This window comes from Mus pahari, chromosome 3 (genome assembly GCF_900095145.1).
Source record: "Mus pahari chromosome 3, PAHARI_EIJ_v1.1, whole genome shotgun sequence".
NCBI lineage: Eukaryota > Metazoa > Chordata > Mammalia > Rodentia > Muridae > Mus > Mus pahari.
In genome coordinates this window covers 143,118,341-143,130,255 of record NC_034592.1, presented here as the reverse complement: position 1 = coordinate 143,130,255, position 11,915 = coordinate 143,118,341, and the positions used below count along the sequence as shown (strand labels likewise).

General features: G+C 45.0%; 1 protein-coding gene across 5 annotated transcripts in view; it reads left to right on the top strand.

The window, feature by feature from the left end:
- Positions 1-11,319, top strand: part of Zhx3 (zinc fingers and homeoboxes 3) — a 113,936-nt gene extending 102,617 nt beyond the window's left edge. For 4 of the 5 annotated variants that reach the window (XM_029536726.1, XM_029536725.1, XM_029536724.1 and 1 more), the window contains one exon: positions 3,831-11,319. In XM_029536726.1, the coding sequence (XP_029392586.1) occupies positions 3,831-3,841 (11 nt within the window). In that variant the 3' untranslated portion in view covers positions 3,842-11,319. The remainder of the gene's footprint in view (positions 1-3,830) is intronic. The other variant, XM_021193336.1, reaches the window with a different exon arrangement.
- The last annotated feature ends 596 nt before the right edge of the window (positions 11,320-11,915 follow it).

Genomic DNA, 11,915 nt, shown 5'->3' with positions numbered 1-11,915 from the left:
GGTGCTCTTACCCACTGAGCCATCTCACCAGCCCTAGTTCCTAGTCTCTTATCCAAAAACCTGAAACTCAGGTATCACACAGATGTACAGAAGCAGTAAGATAACGCCCCTCCAGGGAGACACTGTCATGATTGACAATGGACCACCTAAGTGAAAACACAGGAGCCCTGATTATTGTTCCAGGCATTCTTTATGGTTCAAAAAGAGACATGGTTACTAACAGGTACACTTGGGTGGTTCTCTTTTTAATAGGTTATATAATCACTCCTTTTCTTGGCATGTCCCTCCTCATGCTGCATTTGTTTTTAATGAAATGCTCACTCAGTTTTGCAGAGACATGAGAGGGCACGTGGGGGATTTCCCATAAGCGATTACTAGAATATATAGGTTTATTTTACTGCACATGTACCCCAAACCAATTGAACCCTTCTACTCTCACACCCAGATAAGCTGAGAAGACTTGAAGCAAACTGTCTACTTTTGATTGTTACTAGGAGTAGAGAGCATCTTGTCATTCGCAGATGGGAGTATATGTAGACTGATGTAGGTGGGGAGTTGAGAGGTTTCTGAGGTTGTTAGGTGCAGTGTTTGGGAAAAGAGTATGTGTGCACAGCACATGCAGATGAGGGAACTAGGCTGCCAAGTGCATTGCTATATATGTGTGTATGTGCACAGTTGAAACTAAATGGGTTCCAAACTAAACTGTCTCCTAGGCTTTCCTGCCTCAGATGTGTCATACAAAGAGTAAGTATAGAGAAAGTTAATATGGCTTTATTATGGTGAGGCCAAATACTTTGAATAAAACATAACAGATAAGGATATTATATTTTGGTAAAAGGTCTAGTACAAGATTTACCAGTTATTAACATACTCACTTGGGTCCAAAAGTACATAAAGTAAAAATGGACAGAATTAAAAGGAAAATAATCAAAAAGAGATTTTAATAGTCTATTTCAGTAGTAGACATAAAAACCATATAGAAGCCAAATCTGATGGCATATGCCTATAGGAGGCCTAAGGCAAGAGGATCCCTTGATGAGTTCAAGACCAGCCCTGACAATATTCTGAGAATTTCTCAACACAAAATAGAAATCAGACAGATCAACAAGGAAACAAAAGGCTTTAAAAACAATATAAACTTATCAAGTATGGTAGCTCATGCCTTTAATTCTAGCACTTGGGAGATTGAGGGCAGGGACTACTGCAAATTTGAGACTAGACTAGGCTACGGAGTCAGTTCTTGGCCAGCTTCGGAACAAGGAAAATGGTATATCCGGGCGTGGTGACGCACACCTTTAATCCCAGCACTCAGGAGGCAGAGGCGGGCCTGGTCTACAGAGTGAGTTCCAGGACAGCCAAGGCTACACAGAGGAAACCCTGTCTCGAAAAATACCAAAAAAAAAAAGAAAATAGTATAAACTATCTATACATAATAGAGACAATTGGCTCAGGCAAGCAAAAGTGATAAAACACAAAAAGATACAGGTGAAAACCTTTCAGACCTTGGGTTAGGCAAAGGTTTCTTAGTTATAACGGCAAAAGAATAGGCAACAAAAAATAAATTGGTCAGCATCAGTATTTAAAAGCTTTGAACTGGGCATGGTGGCTTGTATCTCTAATTTAGCACTTAAGAAGTAGAGACAAGATTATGAATTCCAGGTTAGGCTGGGATACAAAGCAAGACCCTATCTCAAAATACCAAAACAGATTTTAAAAAACAAACAAGATTTTAAGATATTGAGCCTGGAATGATGGCACATTCCTGTAATCTCAGTGTTCAGGAAGCTGAGGTGGGAGGACTGTAAGGTTCAAAACAGCCTAGTCTACATAATGAGGCCCTAACTTTAAAAAAAAAAAAAGTAAAAAGCTTTTGTGTATTAAATGACATTCATTAGAGCGGTGGTTCTCAACCTGTGGGTTGCAACCCCTTTGTGGGTCAAATGACCCTTTCACAGGGTCAAATATCAGATTTCCTGCATATCAGATAGTTACATTATGATTCACAGCAGTAGCAAAACTACAGTTATGAAGTACCAATGAAATAATGTTATGGTTGGGGGATTCACTACAACATGTGGAACTGTATTGAAGGGTTGCAGCATTAGGAAGGTTGAGAACCACTGCTGAAGAGAATAAAAAGAAAATTGACAGATGAGAGAAAATTCCTGAAAAAAAAATCATGCATCTGATAAAAATATTCAGAATACATAGAAATACACTCCAACAACAAGCCAATTAAAAATGGATAAATTATTTAACTAGACATTTCTTCTAAGAAGGAGAGAGCTAACAAGAGGTACAAGCTCATGAAAAGATAACATCTTGGGCTGGAGAGATGGCTCAGCAGTTGAGTGTACTGGCTGCTCCTATAGAGGACCTGGGTTCAGTTTCCAGTACCCACATGGCAGCTCACAACCATTTGTAATTCCAGTCCCAGGAGATCTAAAGCTCCCTTCTGGCCTCCCAAGCACCACATGTTATAATACACAGACATACATGCAGGAAATACATCCATAGACATGAAAATTATTTTTTTAAAGATAAAAATGGTTTAAGATTAAGATGTTTTGTTTTTAGGGAAATGCATATGAAACAATGAGAGTCTACAATGAGATTCTAGGTCACACTTAAATCAGCTGAGGAGGTGGGGAAAACCAGTTCCCTGGTACAGTGCTGCTGTGGATGTAAAGGGATTAAACCTTGAAAGACTCTTCAGCAGGTCTCAAGAAACAAGTACAGGCTTCTCATCCAATCCCTAAGTCTCACTCCTAGCACTGAAAAGAGGGCCTGAAATGACACTGTGAATGAATATTCAAAGCAGTAGAATTCACAAGTCTCCAAAGAAGGAAACAAGCTGTATACATTAACAATTCAGGAATGGATAAATGTGCCATGGATGGATGGATGGATAGATATATATATACACACACATACGCATAGACATATATATAATAGAATACTATTCGATTATAAAAAGGAGTACAATTCTGATACACTGCATATGGATGGAACTTGAACACATAATGCTGAGTTAAATAAGCTAGTCACAAAAGACAAATATTGTATGATTCTACTTTTATGAAGTCTGGACAAATTTATAGAGATTGAAGGTAGAATGTAAGCTTCTGAGAAGAATTGGCAGTATATAATGGATACAGAACTTCTATTTAGGGTGTTGGTTCATAAATGTACATAAAACTACTAAGACATAGTATATAGCTGTGATGAGAAATTTTGTGTTATGTGTATTGTACCATGTGTGTTTTAAACTGGAGATGAGATGAATGAGTGTAACAGGCATGGCAGAGCAGAGCGGCAAGGGTGGCCAAACCCTAGCAGTATCTCAGCCTCCAAGGCTTGGCTGTTACCTGTACCATAGCTTCTCATGCTCTCCAGCCAGCCTCAGTGGAAAGACCCTGTCTGTATACATGGGATAAGAGCCTGTGATCACCTGCCCTGACCTTGACTTCCAACCTGCAAGGTGTACATGACATGTCAGAGCTCAGGGCTCGAGGGGCAGGAGGCGGGACTGATAGAACACAGGGTTAACAGACATCAGGAGTCAGAGGCCGGGGTGATGGGCTAGGTGAGTGGCAGAAGCCCAAGATGTCTGAAGGCCTTGTCCAACTAAGCCAGCATCTTGTCCTTGATCCACACTCTGCTCTTTCGCCTCCCCTCAGGCTGGAGGGGACAGTGGCCTGGCATTCCTTATGGAATTAAGGAGTCCCCAACTCCAGTGATACTAGCCCAGGATAGTGAAGATGGGGCATCCCTGGGGACTGTACATGTTGTAGCTGTCATGGAGTGACAGGTATGTGTTTTCTCCTCAGAAACAGAGTGAATTTGATCTGATTACTGTGAAGGACCGGCCAGTCTGGGATGCTGTCTGCCATGTGGAAGGGCCAAACCTGCCACATATCATCTTGATGGCCAGCTGCCAGGCACCAGGAGGGCCTCTGGAGCCTTGCTGAACCCAGAACCTGCCACCGCCCCAACCACCTTCCGCCTGACACTTCTAAGCAAGTAGCTATGGTTTCTCATCAGCCCATCTTCCCACAGTGAAGGACCTTTCCATGGCCTTCCAGGGATAAAGCAGTTCAGATTGCATATACCTAGATCCAGAATCAAGTTGTTAGCATATAGAGCTGCCTATATACATTTAATAAAGCATCCTACTACAGACATTTTCAATACATAGGAACTCGGGTTACCAAAGCAGTACAGCTCTGACAATGCCATGTCTGTTTTCTGGGAAGCTGAGACCACAGGGACCCTCATCCTCTGCAACAGCAGGAGTCACAGGCATGCTCAGAAATGCACCAGGCCTGGCCCTACTTGTCTTCTCAAGGGAACAGATTGTTGGAAGAGATCTCTGCATAACTGAGTGGAGGCAAGCCACATTTTGTGCCAGGCTTGTCTTGTGTTCTGATTGACAAAGAGCCCACTGTTACCTTCAGTTCTGAACACAACCAAGCTATGACATTACCATTGGATGCTAACCACTCTCTTTAGTTAACTGTAATTCTGCTTTTTTGTGGAGTTTGAATCATGGACCAACTTCTCCATTATCAGATCAACTAAAGAAACCATTGTTGTAAAGCCCAATCTACTGACCTGTAGCTACCTTCAGCCCTTCAATTCAGACTCCTTTAGAACAAAAGGAAAGTGTTCAAAGTAGAGCCAATTGCTGTGGCTTTGGCCACCAAAGTGCTCAATGCCTCCTGCAGGTCAGAAGGATATACATGGTGGCTGGAGGAAGAATGAGGCTGAAGGGCTTGGGAGATTTGAAGTGACTAGAGCTAGAGTGTTCTTGAACGCAAAGACCTGCAGGTCAGAATTCCTGGCAAAATGCCTGCCACACACCACGGGCCCTGGCCAGCTACTGGTTTCATGATCCAGAGGTGCTGGACATCACTGGACAGATTCCTGTGAGGGTGTTTTAAAGTTCTACATTTATATTCCCAACCTGAGAAACAAGTACTCTATCTACTTTTGCCTAAGCCTCATGTCTTTTTAATTAAAATCATAAGAAATGGTGCCTTTGAAACAATGGAAAACTTGCTTAGGGAACTGTACTAAACATTAAAGCCCCAGTCTCTCCTAGGCTGGCTTCTCTGAGAGCAGTAGACAAAGCAGGGCAGGGGAGGGAAAGATGACAAACAGGAGGTGTGATCCATGGCCCCACTTACCTCTTGGAGACCCCATCAGGAGACCCACAGGCAGGGCAAGAGCTTTGGCCAAGAAGCAGTTGTCAACTTCCAGGTGTTCTCCCTCCCTTCCCAGGGGAGGGGAATAGTCTGAGGCTGAACATGGTGGCCTTCAGCCTTTTAGGAAAGAGGGCTTTCTTTGTAACCCAGGGCCCTGGAAGCATTATAAGATGTTTCTCCTGCCCTTCCTGTTCCCATAGGGATGGCTTCGCATTTGATTGGAGTTTTTATTTTGGTTTTTTGACTACTTGGCAAGTTTTGTAGCCTATTTTTGTATCCTTTCTGTTTGGGGAGGGAAGCTATTTGGCCCCAAACCTTGAGGAATTGGAAAGAATGAATAGTGAGTGATTTTTTTCCTCCAGAAAACAGATGCCTAAACCATTTCCTTTAGTGTTTATGTACGTGCAGATTTACATATCCATATATACAGGACACATACTTATTTGATACTTTATTCATAAATTGTTCATCTGATGTACATTTGAGCTTCATGTGGATGCCCTAGGGGGACACAGTGTGTGTGTGTGAAGAGATAACAGTATATGGGGCAGCTGGAGCAGCAGAGGAAGCCATTTCCTAAGAAAGCATCTGTGTCTCACCTGAGCCGGGATGTCTGCTGGGCTTCACCTCCAGAGCCCTGCTGCACTAGCTGAACGGTAGACTATAATAATGTCTGAACAATGTACATGGAACAGAAACAATAAGTGACTTGGTGGACATTATGCAGGACACAAAGAGCAGCCTGGTCTCGGGCACTAGGCAGTCTTCTGGATGGGAAGTTGCAGTAACCCTGGCCCCAGCACACCTTTCTCAGAGCTGGTAATGGCAAGACTGTCAGGGGAGAAGCAGGTTGCTTCCTTTGCTCTCGGATGGGGGAGGGAAGTTGTGGTTTGGACCTTGTTTGATAGGTAATGGTGAGGGAGGTGGTCATGGCCTAGGCACTCCAGGGAAGGGCTTTGGATACCAAGCATGAGTGCACTGACAGGAGTTGGGGTGTAGGTTGGCAGCTACCAGGTCTATGGTTACTATGTGACATCACAGTGGCCTTGTACAGTTGGAGGCTCAAGTTCTATGCACCTTCATTGAAGGCTGGCTGTGGCTGCTGAGGTGGGGTGGAATGTGCTTCTCCTAACAAGGTGTGCTTTGTGACATGGTGAGTCTTGCTCTATCTTCTGCACTCACTTGGACTTACCAGAGGCAGTACATTCTAAGTTTTTTTTGTTACTGGTCTTATATGTTGATTTTTTTTCTACTCATATATGTTTGTCAGTTCAGTTATAGATCAGAACCAATTCTAACAGAAACCTAAACTTATACATAAGCTTTTCATATTATTTGTAATTTTTTGATCAGATTTTTTTCCTTTGGGAGTTGGGTATGTTAGTGTTGGGAGTCCTTTCGCTAGATGACTTTGAGGTCTACTAGTGACTGTCCTTGCACTTTTCTCTTGGCTGAGTGACAGTGGCTGCCAGGTGAACAAAATACCTTAGTGCTAGGGCACCCTTCCCTCTGGAAGCACAAGGAGAGTGGGGTGGGACCTCGTAGGCCGCTACCTGTACCCTACTCTGTCTCCGCTGCCTTGGGTGTGTGCTACCGGGAGCTCAGCTGCGCTCTCCAGACCCAGATGGCTCCCAGAGACTTGACTTGTTCTGTCAGGAGCTGTCATACCTGTGTCCCTTCCTCCTGCTGGCCCTAGGACATCTTTCACACAGCTGCCTCCTGTGGAGGGTAGGAGTGGGGGAGCAACCTTGCTGGTTGGAGACTCATGTTGTCCTCTAGGTGTGTGTTGAGCTGTCCCTGTCTTAAGCCATTGCTTTTTGTCTTCCTACATGGACCAAAACCCTCAGATTGGAGCAGCTCAGTCAGTGCCACTATCACAGCCCAAAGGCACTTTCTGGGAAACCAGCCAAGGAAATCCTAAAACAAAACTTAGAATTTGTGTTTTTACTAAAGTCACTTTGCAGATGAACTTATATTCATATTCATTTGCAAGGCTGTTTTCTGCAGTAGTCTTCTAGATGCATAAAGGTCTTTGGTCAGCTCGTCCTGTCCAAATTTTGGCATGCTGCCTGATTTTTCTTATACTAGACTGAAGCCTTTTCTTTAGCATCCCTATTTAGCTGCTTCATCTCCCGTAAGAGCACACTGTTCACCACCAACCTGTCCAAACCTTTCTGAGGTGATTTCCATGTGTTATAGCACTGGAGCCCACAGGCCTTTCTAAGTACAGGTCTCCCAAGACTTCAACCTGAATTATCCACATTGCAGTTTTTTCTGCCTTGGTTCAGTGAAGTAGGTAGGTTACTGAGCTCTATACTCTAGGGCTAATAAGGCTGTTGAAGGGGTCTTCAGTGGAATGGCTGGCTTTAGTTTTGACTGAGTAATGACAGAACTGACGATTGTACTATCTGCTGTTTACATCACTACCAAGCTTACTAGCTAGAAACCCAAAAGGAATGGGGTCCTCAGAGTCTATGTTCTCTTGTGCCTGGCCACTAGGGATGGCTGGCATCTAGGTAGTGGCAAGCCCAAATGTACTTAGAGTCCAGAACCTGTACTGTTAAGGTGTGGAAGCAGCTCAGAGGGTGAATGGTCGTAGGACTGAGAGCCTGCTTTGTTCTGAGTGCTTGTTAAGACTAGCCAGCAGTCCTATAAACTTGATCCCCCAGACTGGAAACCCAAAACAGGTTTTTCTAGTTCAGAGTCTAGCAGGAACACCTCTTCTCAACTCCCTAAAGTCTGGAGCAGGGATGTAAATCCAGAGAGTACACTTGGGCTGGCTACTACAGACTAAGGCAGATTCTGGTTGCTACAAGGAAGAGGTACTGCTTCCTTGGTTTTTCAATCTCTAATGGATGTGGGACTCAATGGATTCAGTGTAGTTTCTACTCTGTTGTCTCTTCCCTCCCTGAAACATACCTTGCTGCTGCTCTGGCAGGAATCAGGCAGAGCAGAGGGAGGGCTGTACTACATGGTGTCTTCCTGCTGTTTACAAGGGTGGGCAGATGGCAAGTTAGAACACCTGAGAGGGGCTTGCACATTTACCAGCTATCACTGCCACTTTTGTCAAGAGACTGGCATATTGTGCCCACAGTGGGCACCTGTATGTTAATAGCTTTTCTTGATCTATACCTTTTGACATGTGTTCCCTTCCATGGAAAGTGGGTAATTCAGATTATTCAGAACTCGAGTTGAAGGTAAAATGCCTAGGATAAAGCCTGTTCAAACACTGAGTATCAAAAGGCCTGCCAGTGCTCTGTTCTATCCCAAGCAAGCACCAGAAGAGACATGTCCAGTGGGCGGAAGTCTATTATGTGGTCCTGCTAACCTACAGTTAGTGCTTCAGAAAGATCTTGTCCCTAGCTCCTGTCCACACATCTTGGTCTCGTTCCTGTAGCCCCATATGAGAAGGCTGGCTGCAGGGAGAGCTAACACCCATTCCTTTGCCGGATTCCAGCATAAGTTAGGTTGCTCTGTGAAATTGGGTGGGCCAAGGGCAGGAGTGGTCACTCAGGGCACTGGCCTCTCTCCCATGCTCCTGAGTAGCTGGCTTTGTTCAGCTTTGCCAGGAAGGTCAGACTGTGTCATAATTGTTATTAAACAGAGAAAATGAGCCAACCTTTTTCTGGCCTCTGCTGACTATTGTTCTTTGAGTTGTCCTGACATAGCCCTTGGGGAAATTGGGAAGGCAGCCAAAGACCTACAGTGCTCTTACTGACAACGTCTTGGTTCCTGGTCCCCAGCACCTGCTTTGTGTCCTGATCTCAGTGTGGACAGCTTTGTTTGGGGTGGGAGGGGGGCGACTGTTGAGTATGGCTGGGGATGATTTGAACAGTCTGCCTTTGGTGTGCTTCCTGTCTCCCAGGAACAGCTGAAGCGACTATCCTGGTGCTAAGTGAGGGTCACCTGCTACTGCGACCAGCTGTGAAAGAAAAAACTAAGAAATAGCATATTCTGTCACATACACTTTTGTGTGGCCCTGGCTGGCCTCCTCACCCTGTAGAGCAGGCTGGCCTCAGACTTGGGTGCTTTTCCTGCCTCTGCCTCCCAAGCACTGAGTCACAGGCATGGGCCACACCTGGCTGGAGTGTAGAAATCCTTCACCCTGGGAAACATTTGAATAGAAAGACAGCCTTGCTTTTGGTGTGGGCTGTGTGTGGTGGGAGGTGCGAGGATGACCTCTTCTGTCTGAGTCTCCGGGCCTCTTAAGGTCCCCCATGGGGATGCTGCTATTTCCAAGATGCAAATTGCACATTTCCTTGATTTTGTATCTGCAGATTTGGATAAGGGATGGGATGAGGGACAAAACTGCTTGTGTAGTTTGAATGGGCCTCAGTGGTACTTCGAATCTTTTAACTGTTCCTAAATAAAAATGTACAGACAAAAATCTAAAATCCCTTCTATTGATTTTTGGGGGCAGGGGGCAAATCTGACCCTTAAAAGTAATAGTTATTGGGCTTCCCTCAGCTCACCAGGAAGATGCCAGTTCTTGGAATTCTTTGTCTTCTGTATTCCTGAACTCACTGTGATGGCTTCCATGCAAAACTGTGCTGAGTATAGAGCAAGTCTGATCTTAGAGCCATGAACTTATGGGGTGTGAGGGCATGGGCAAGTTTTCCTGTGTTCCTTTCTTTTTCTGGTGAGAGAAGAGTTGTCAGTGAAGCATGCTGTTTGCTGAGGAGGGCCTGTCACCGTGCAGAAGGACCCTGAACCCTACTAGAGGACCAGTGTCATCCCTACACCTCCAAGCCTCATAGCAACTGGTTGTTGCTGGGATGCCCTCAATGGCCATAAAGAAAAGGGGACTCCCAAAATAAAGCCACCCCTGAGTGAGGTGTCAGGATCTGCTCTTGATCTGCTCTCTCCCAGGGCCAGCTCAGGTCCTAAAGAAGTTGTGCGTTGAATCTAACAGCCAGGTCATGGGACTAACTAAACTAGGGCAATACCATGGAACTCTCTTGAGTCCTTGGTGGGCAGGCTCAGAAACGCACTGATGGAGATGGCAGCCATCAGCCGCAGGGAGCTGTAGTCTTCCTGGTAAGAGACGCTGACTCATGGATATAAATCCTCTGGGGATTTATATCCTAGGTAGGGGAAACCTCTAAGGGAAAGATGCATTTAACTAAAATGTAAGGCAGGTCTGGGCTTGTTTTGGTCACTAAGTTGGTTTGGTGGGGCAACCTCACACTCACTCAGCAGATCTGATATGGTCAGAGGTAAGGAACAAGCTGAAAGACAAGTGACTGTTTAGTCCCTGTCTCAGCTGAAGTCCAGGGTGAGTCTGGCCCAAAGTGAGGCCCCAGCTCTTTTTGATAGCTACCTGTGATTTTTCTTAGTAAAGGCCACAAATTGTTTCTGCCTTTTAACCACGCATTTCAGTCCTATACCCCTTAAGTCATAGGCAGTGCTCTTCTGTTATGTGTTTTCACTGGTAACATTTAGTGACTCCCTCTTTACTTGTCCCTGGCCTGCTAGCCAAAAGTAGTCTTCTCTTGGCTTGTATTCCTGCTATCACTGCCTTCCCTTCCAACCCCACTCTTCTGGATTCCTCTGCCAAAGCCAATGGTTCTCAACCTGACTTCATTTTCATGCTCCAGGGAGCAAAGCCCTGACAGCAATATTTCTCAGATGTACCCGAGGGTGTGTTTAAACAATGCTTGGCTAAGATTCTACAGGTCATAACCCAATGGGTGGAAAGCAATGTTAACCAAGCTGTCACATGTAGAGACACACTGGATGAATCAAGCAAGACAGCCACGAGGCACCAAGATGGGTCTCCTGGATCACTCAACAGTAGTCAGGTTTACCTGGAGAATTTAAGTGATGAAACTGATCCTTAAATCTGTTCCACTGAGAAGAAACTAATACCTGAAGGGAAATATGGTAAGGTGGCAAGATATGTGAATCACAGTTCTGTGAAGCTGTTTAGGGGGCAGTGCTGAGCCTCTCTGGGAGACTTATGAAATGGAAGTATCTATTGAGAATTAAGGTGCTCAGCACCAAGCAAAGCTGTCATGTAGCAGTACTGAGTACTAGAAAACATGGCTCCTACCTTCTCCAGGGCCAAAAGACTCAAGAATGAACTTGGAGTGTCTGAGGACCTGATATATTCCACCCACCATTTCCTGTGTGTGGAAGGATCCCTCCCCTGTCTGTGATGGGACAAGAAAACGTTCCATCGGTAGTTCTCAACCTTTCTAATGCTTCAGCTCTTTAATACAGTCTCTCATGTTGTAATGAACCCCAACCATAAAATTATTTCATTGCTACTTCATAACTAACTTTGCTGTTATAAATCATAATGTAAATACCTGATATGTAAGACATCTGATACTGGGCCCCAAAGAGATTACAACACACAGGTTGAAATCCACCGCTTTAGATGAAAGCTACAGACCCAGCCATCACCCAAATACCTATGCTCTGTGACCTAAGCCAGCTAGTTCAGCACACGGCACTCAGTGCTTCACTGTGGCGTGGTTTTGTCCTGCTCCGGCAAGTGCTGCAGCACAGCCTCAGGAAGGACTAGGCCTTCCTCAGCATGGCAGGCACAGAGGTTCTAACCGGCAGATGAAGAAGCAAAACAGACGCACCTGGCAGCACATAGCCAAATGCTACTTCTTTGAAGTAGGTTTCTGTGCAATGGAGACTGAGCTTGCCCCTTGATGGGGTGGAAGGGCTTCAACAATACCATTAGAAGATGGGGTG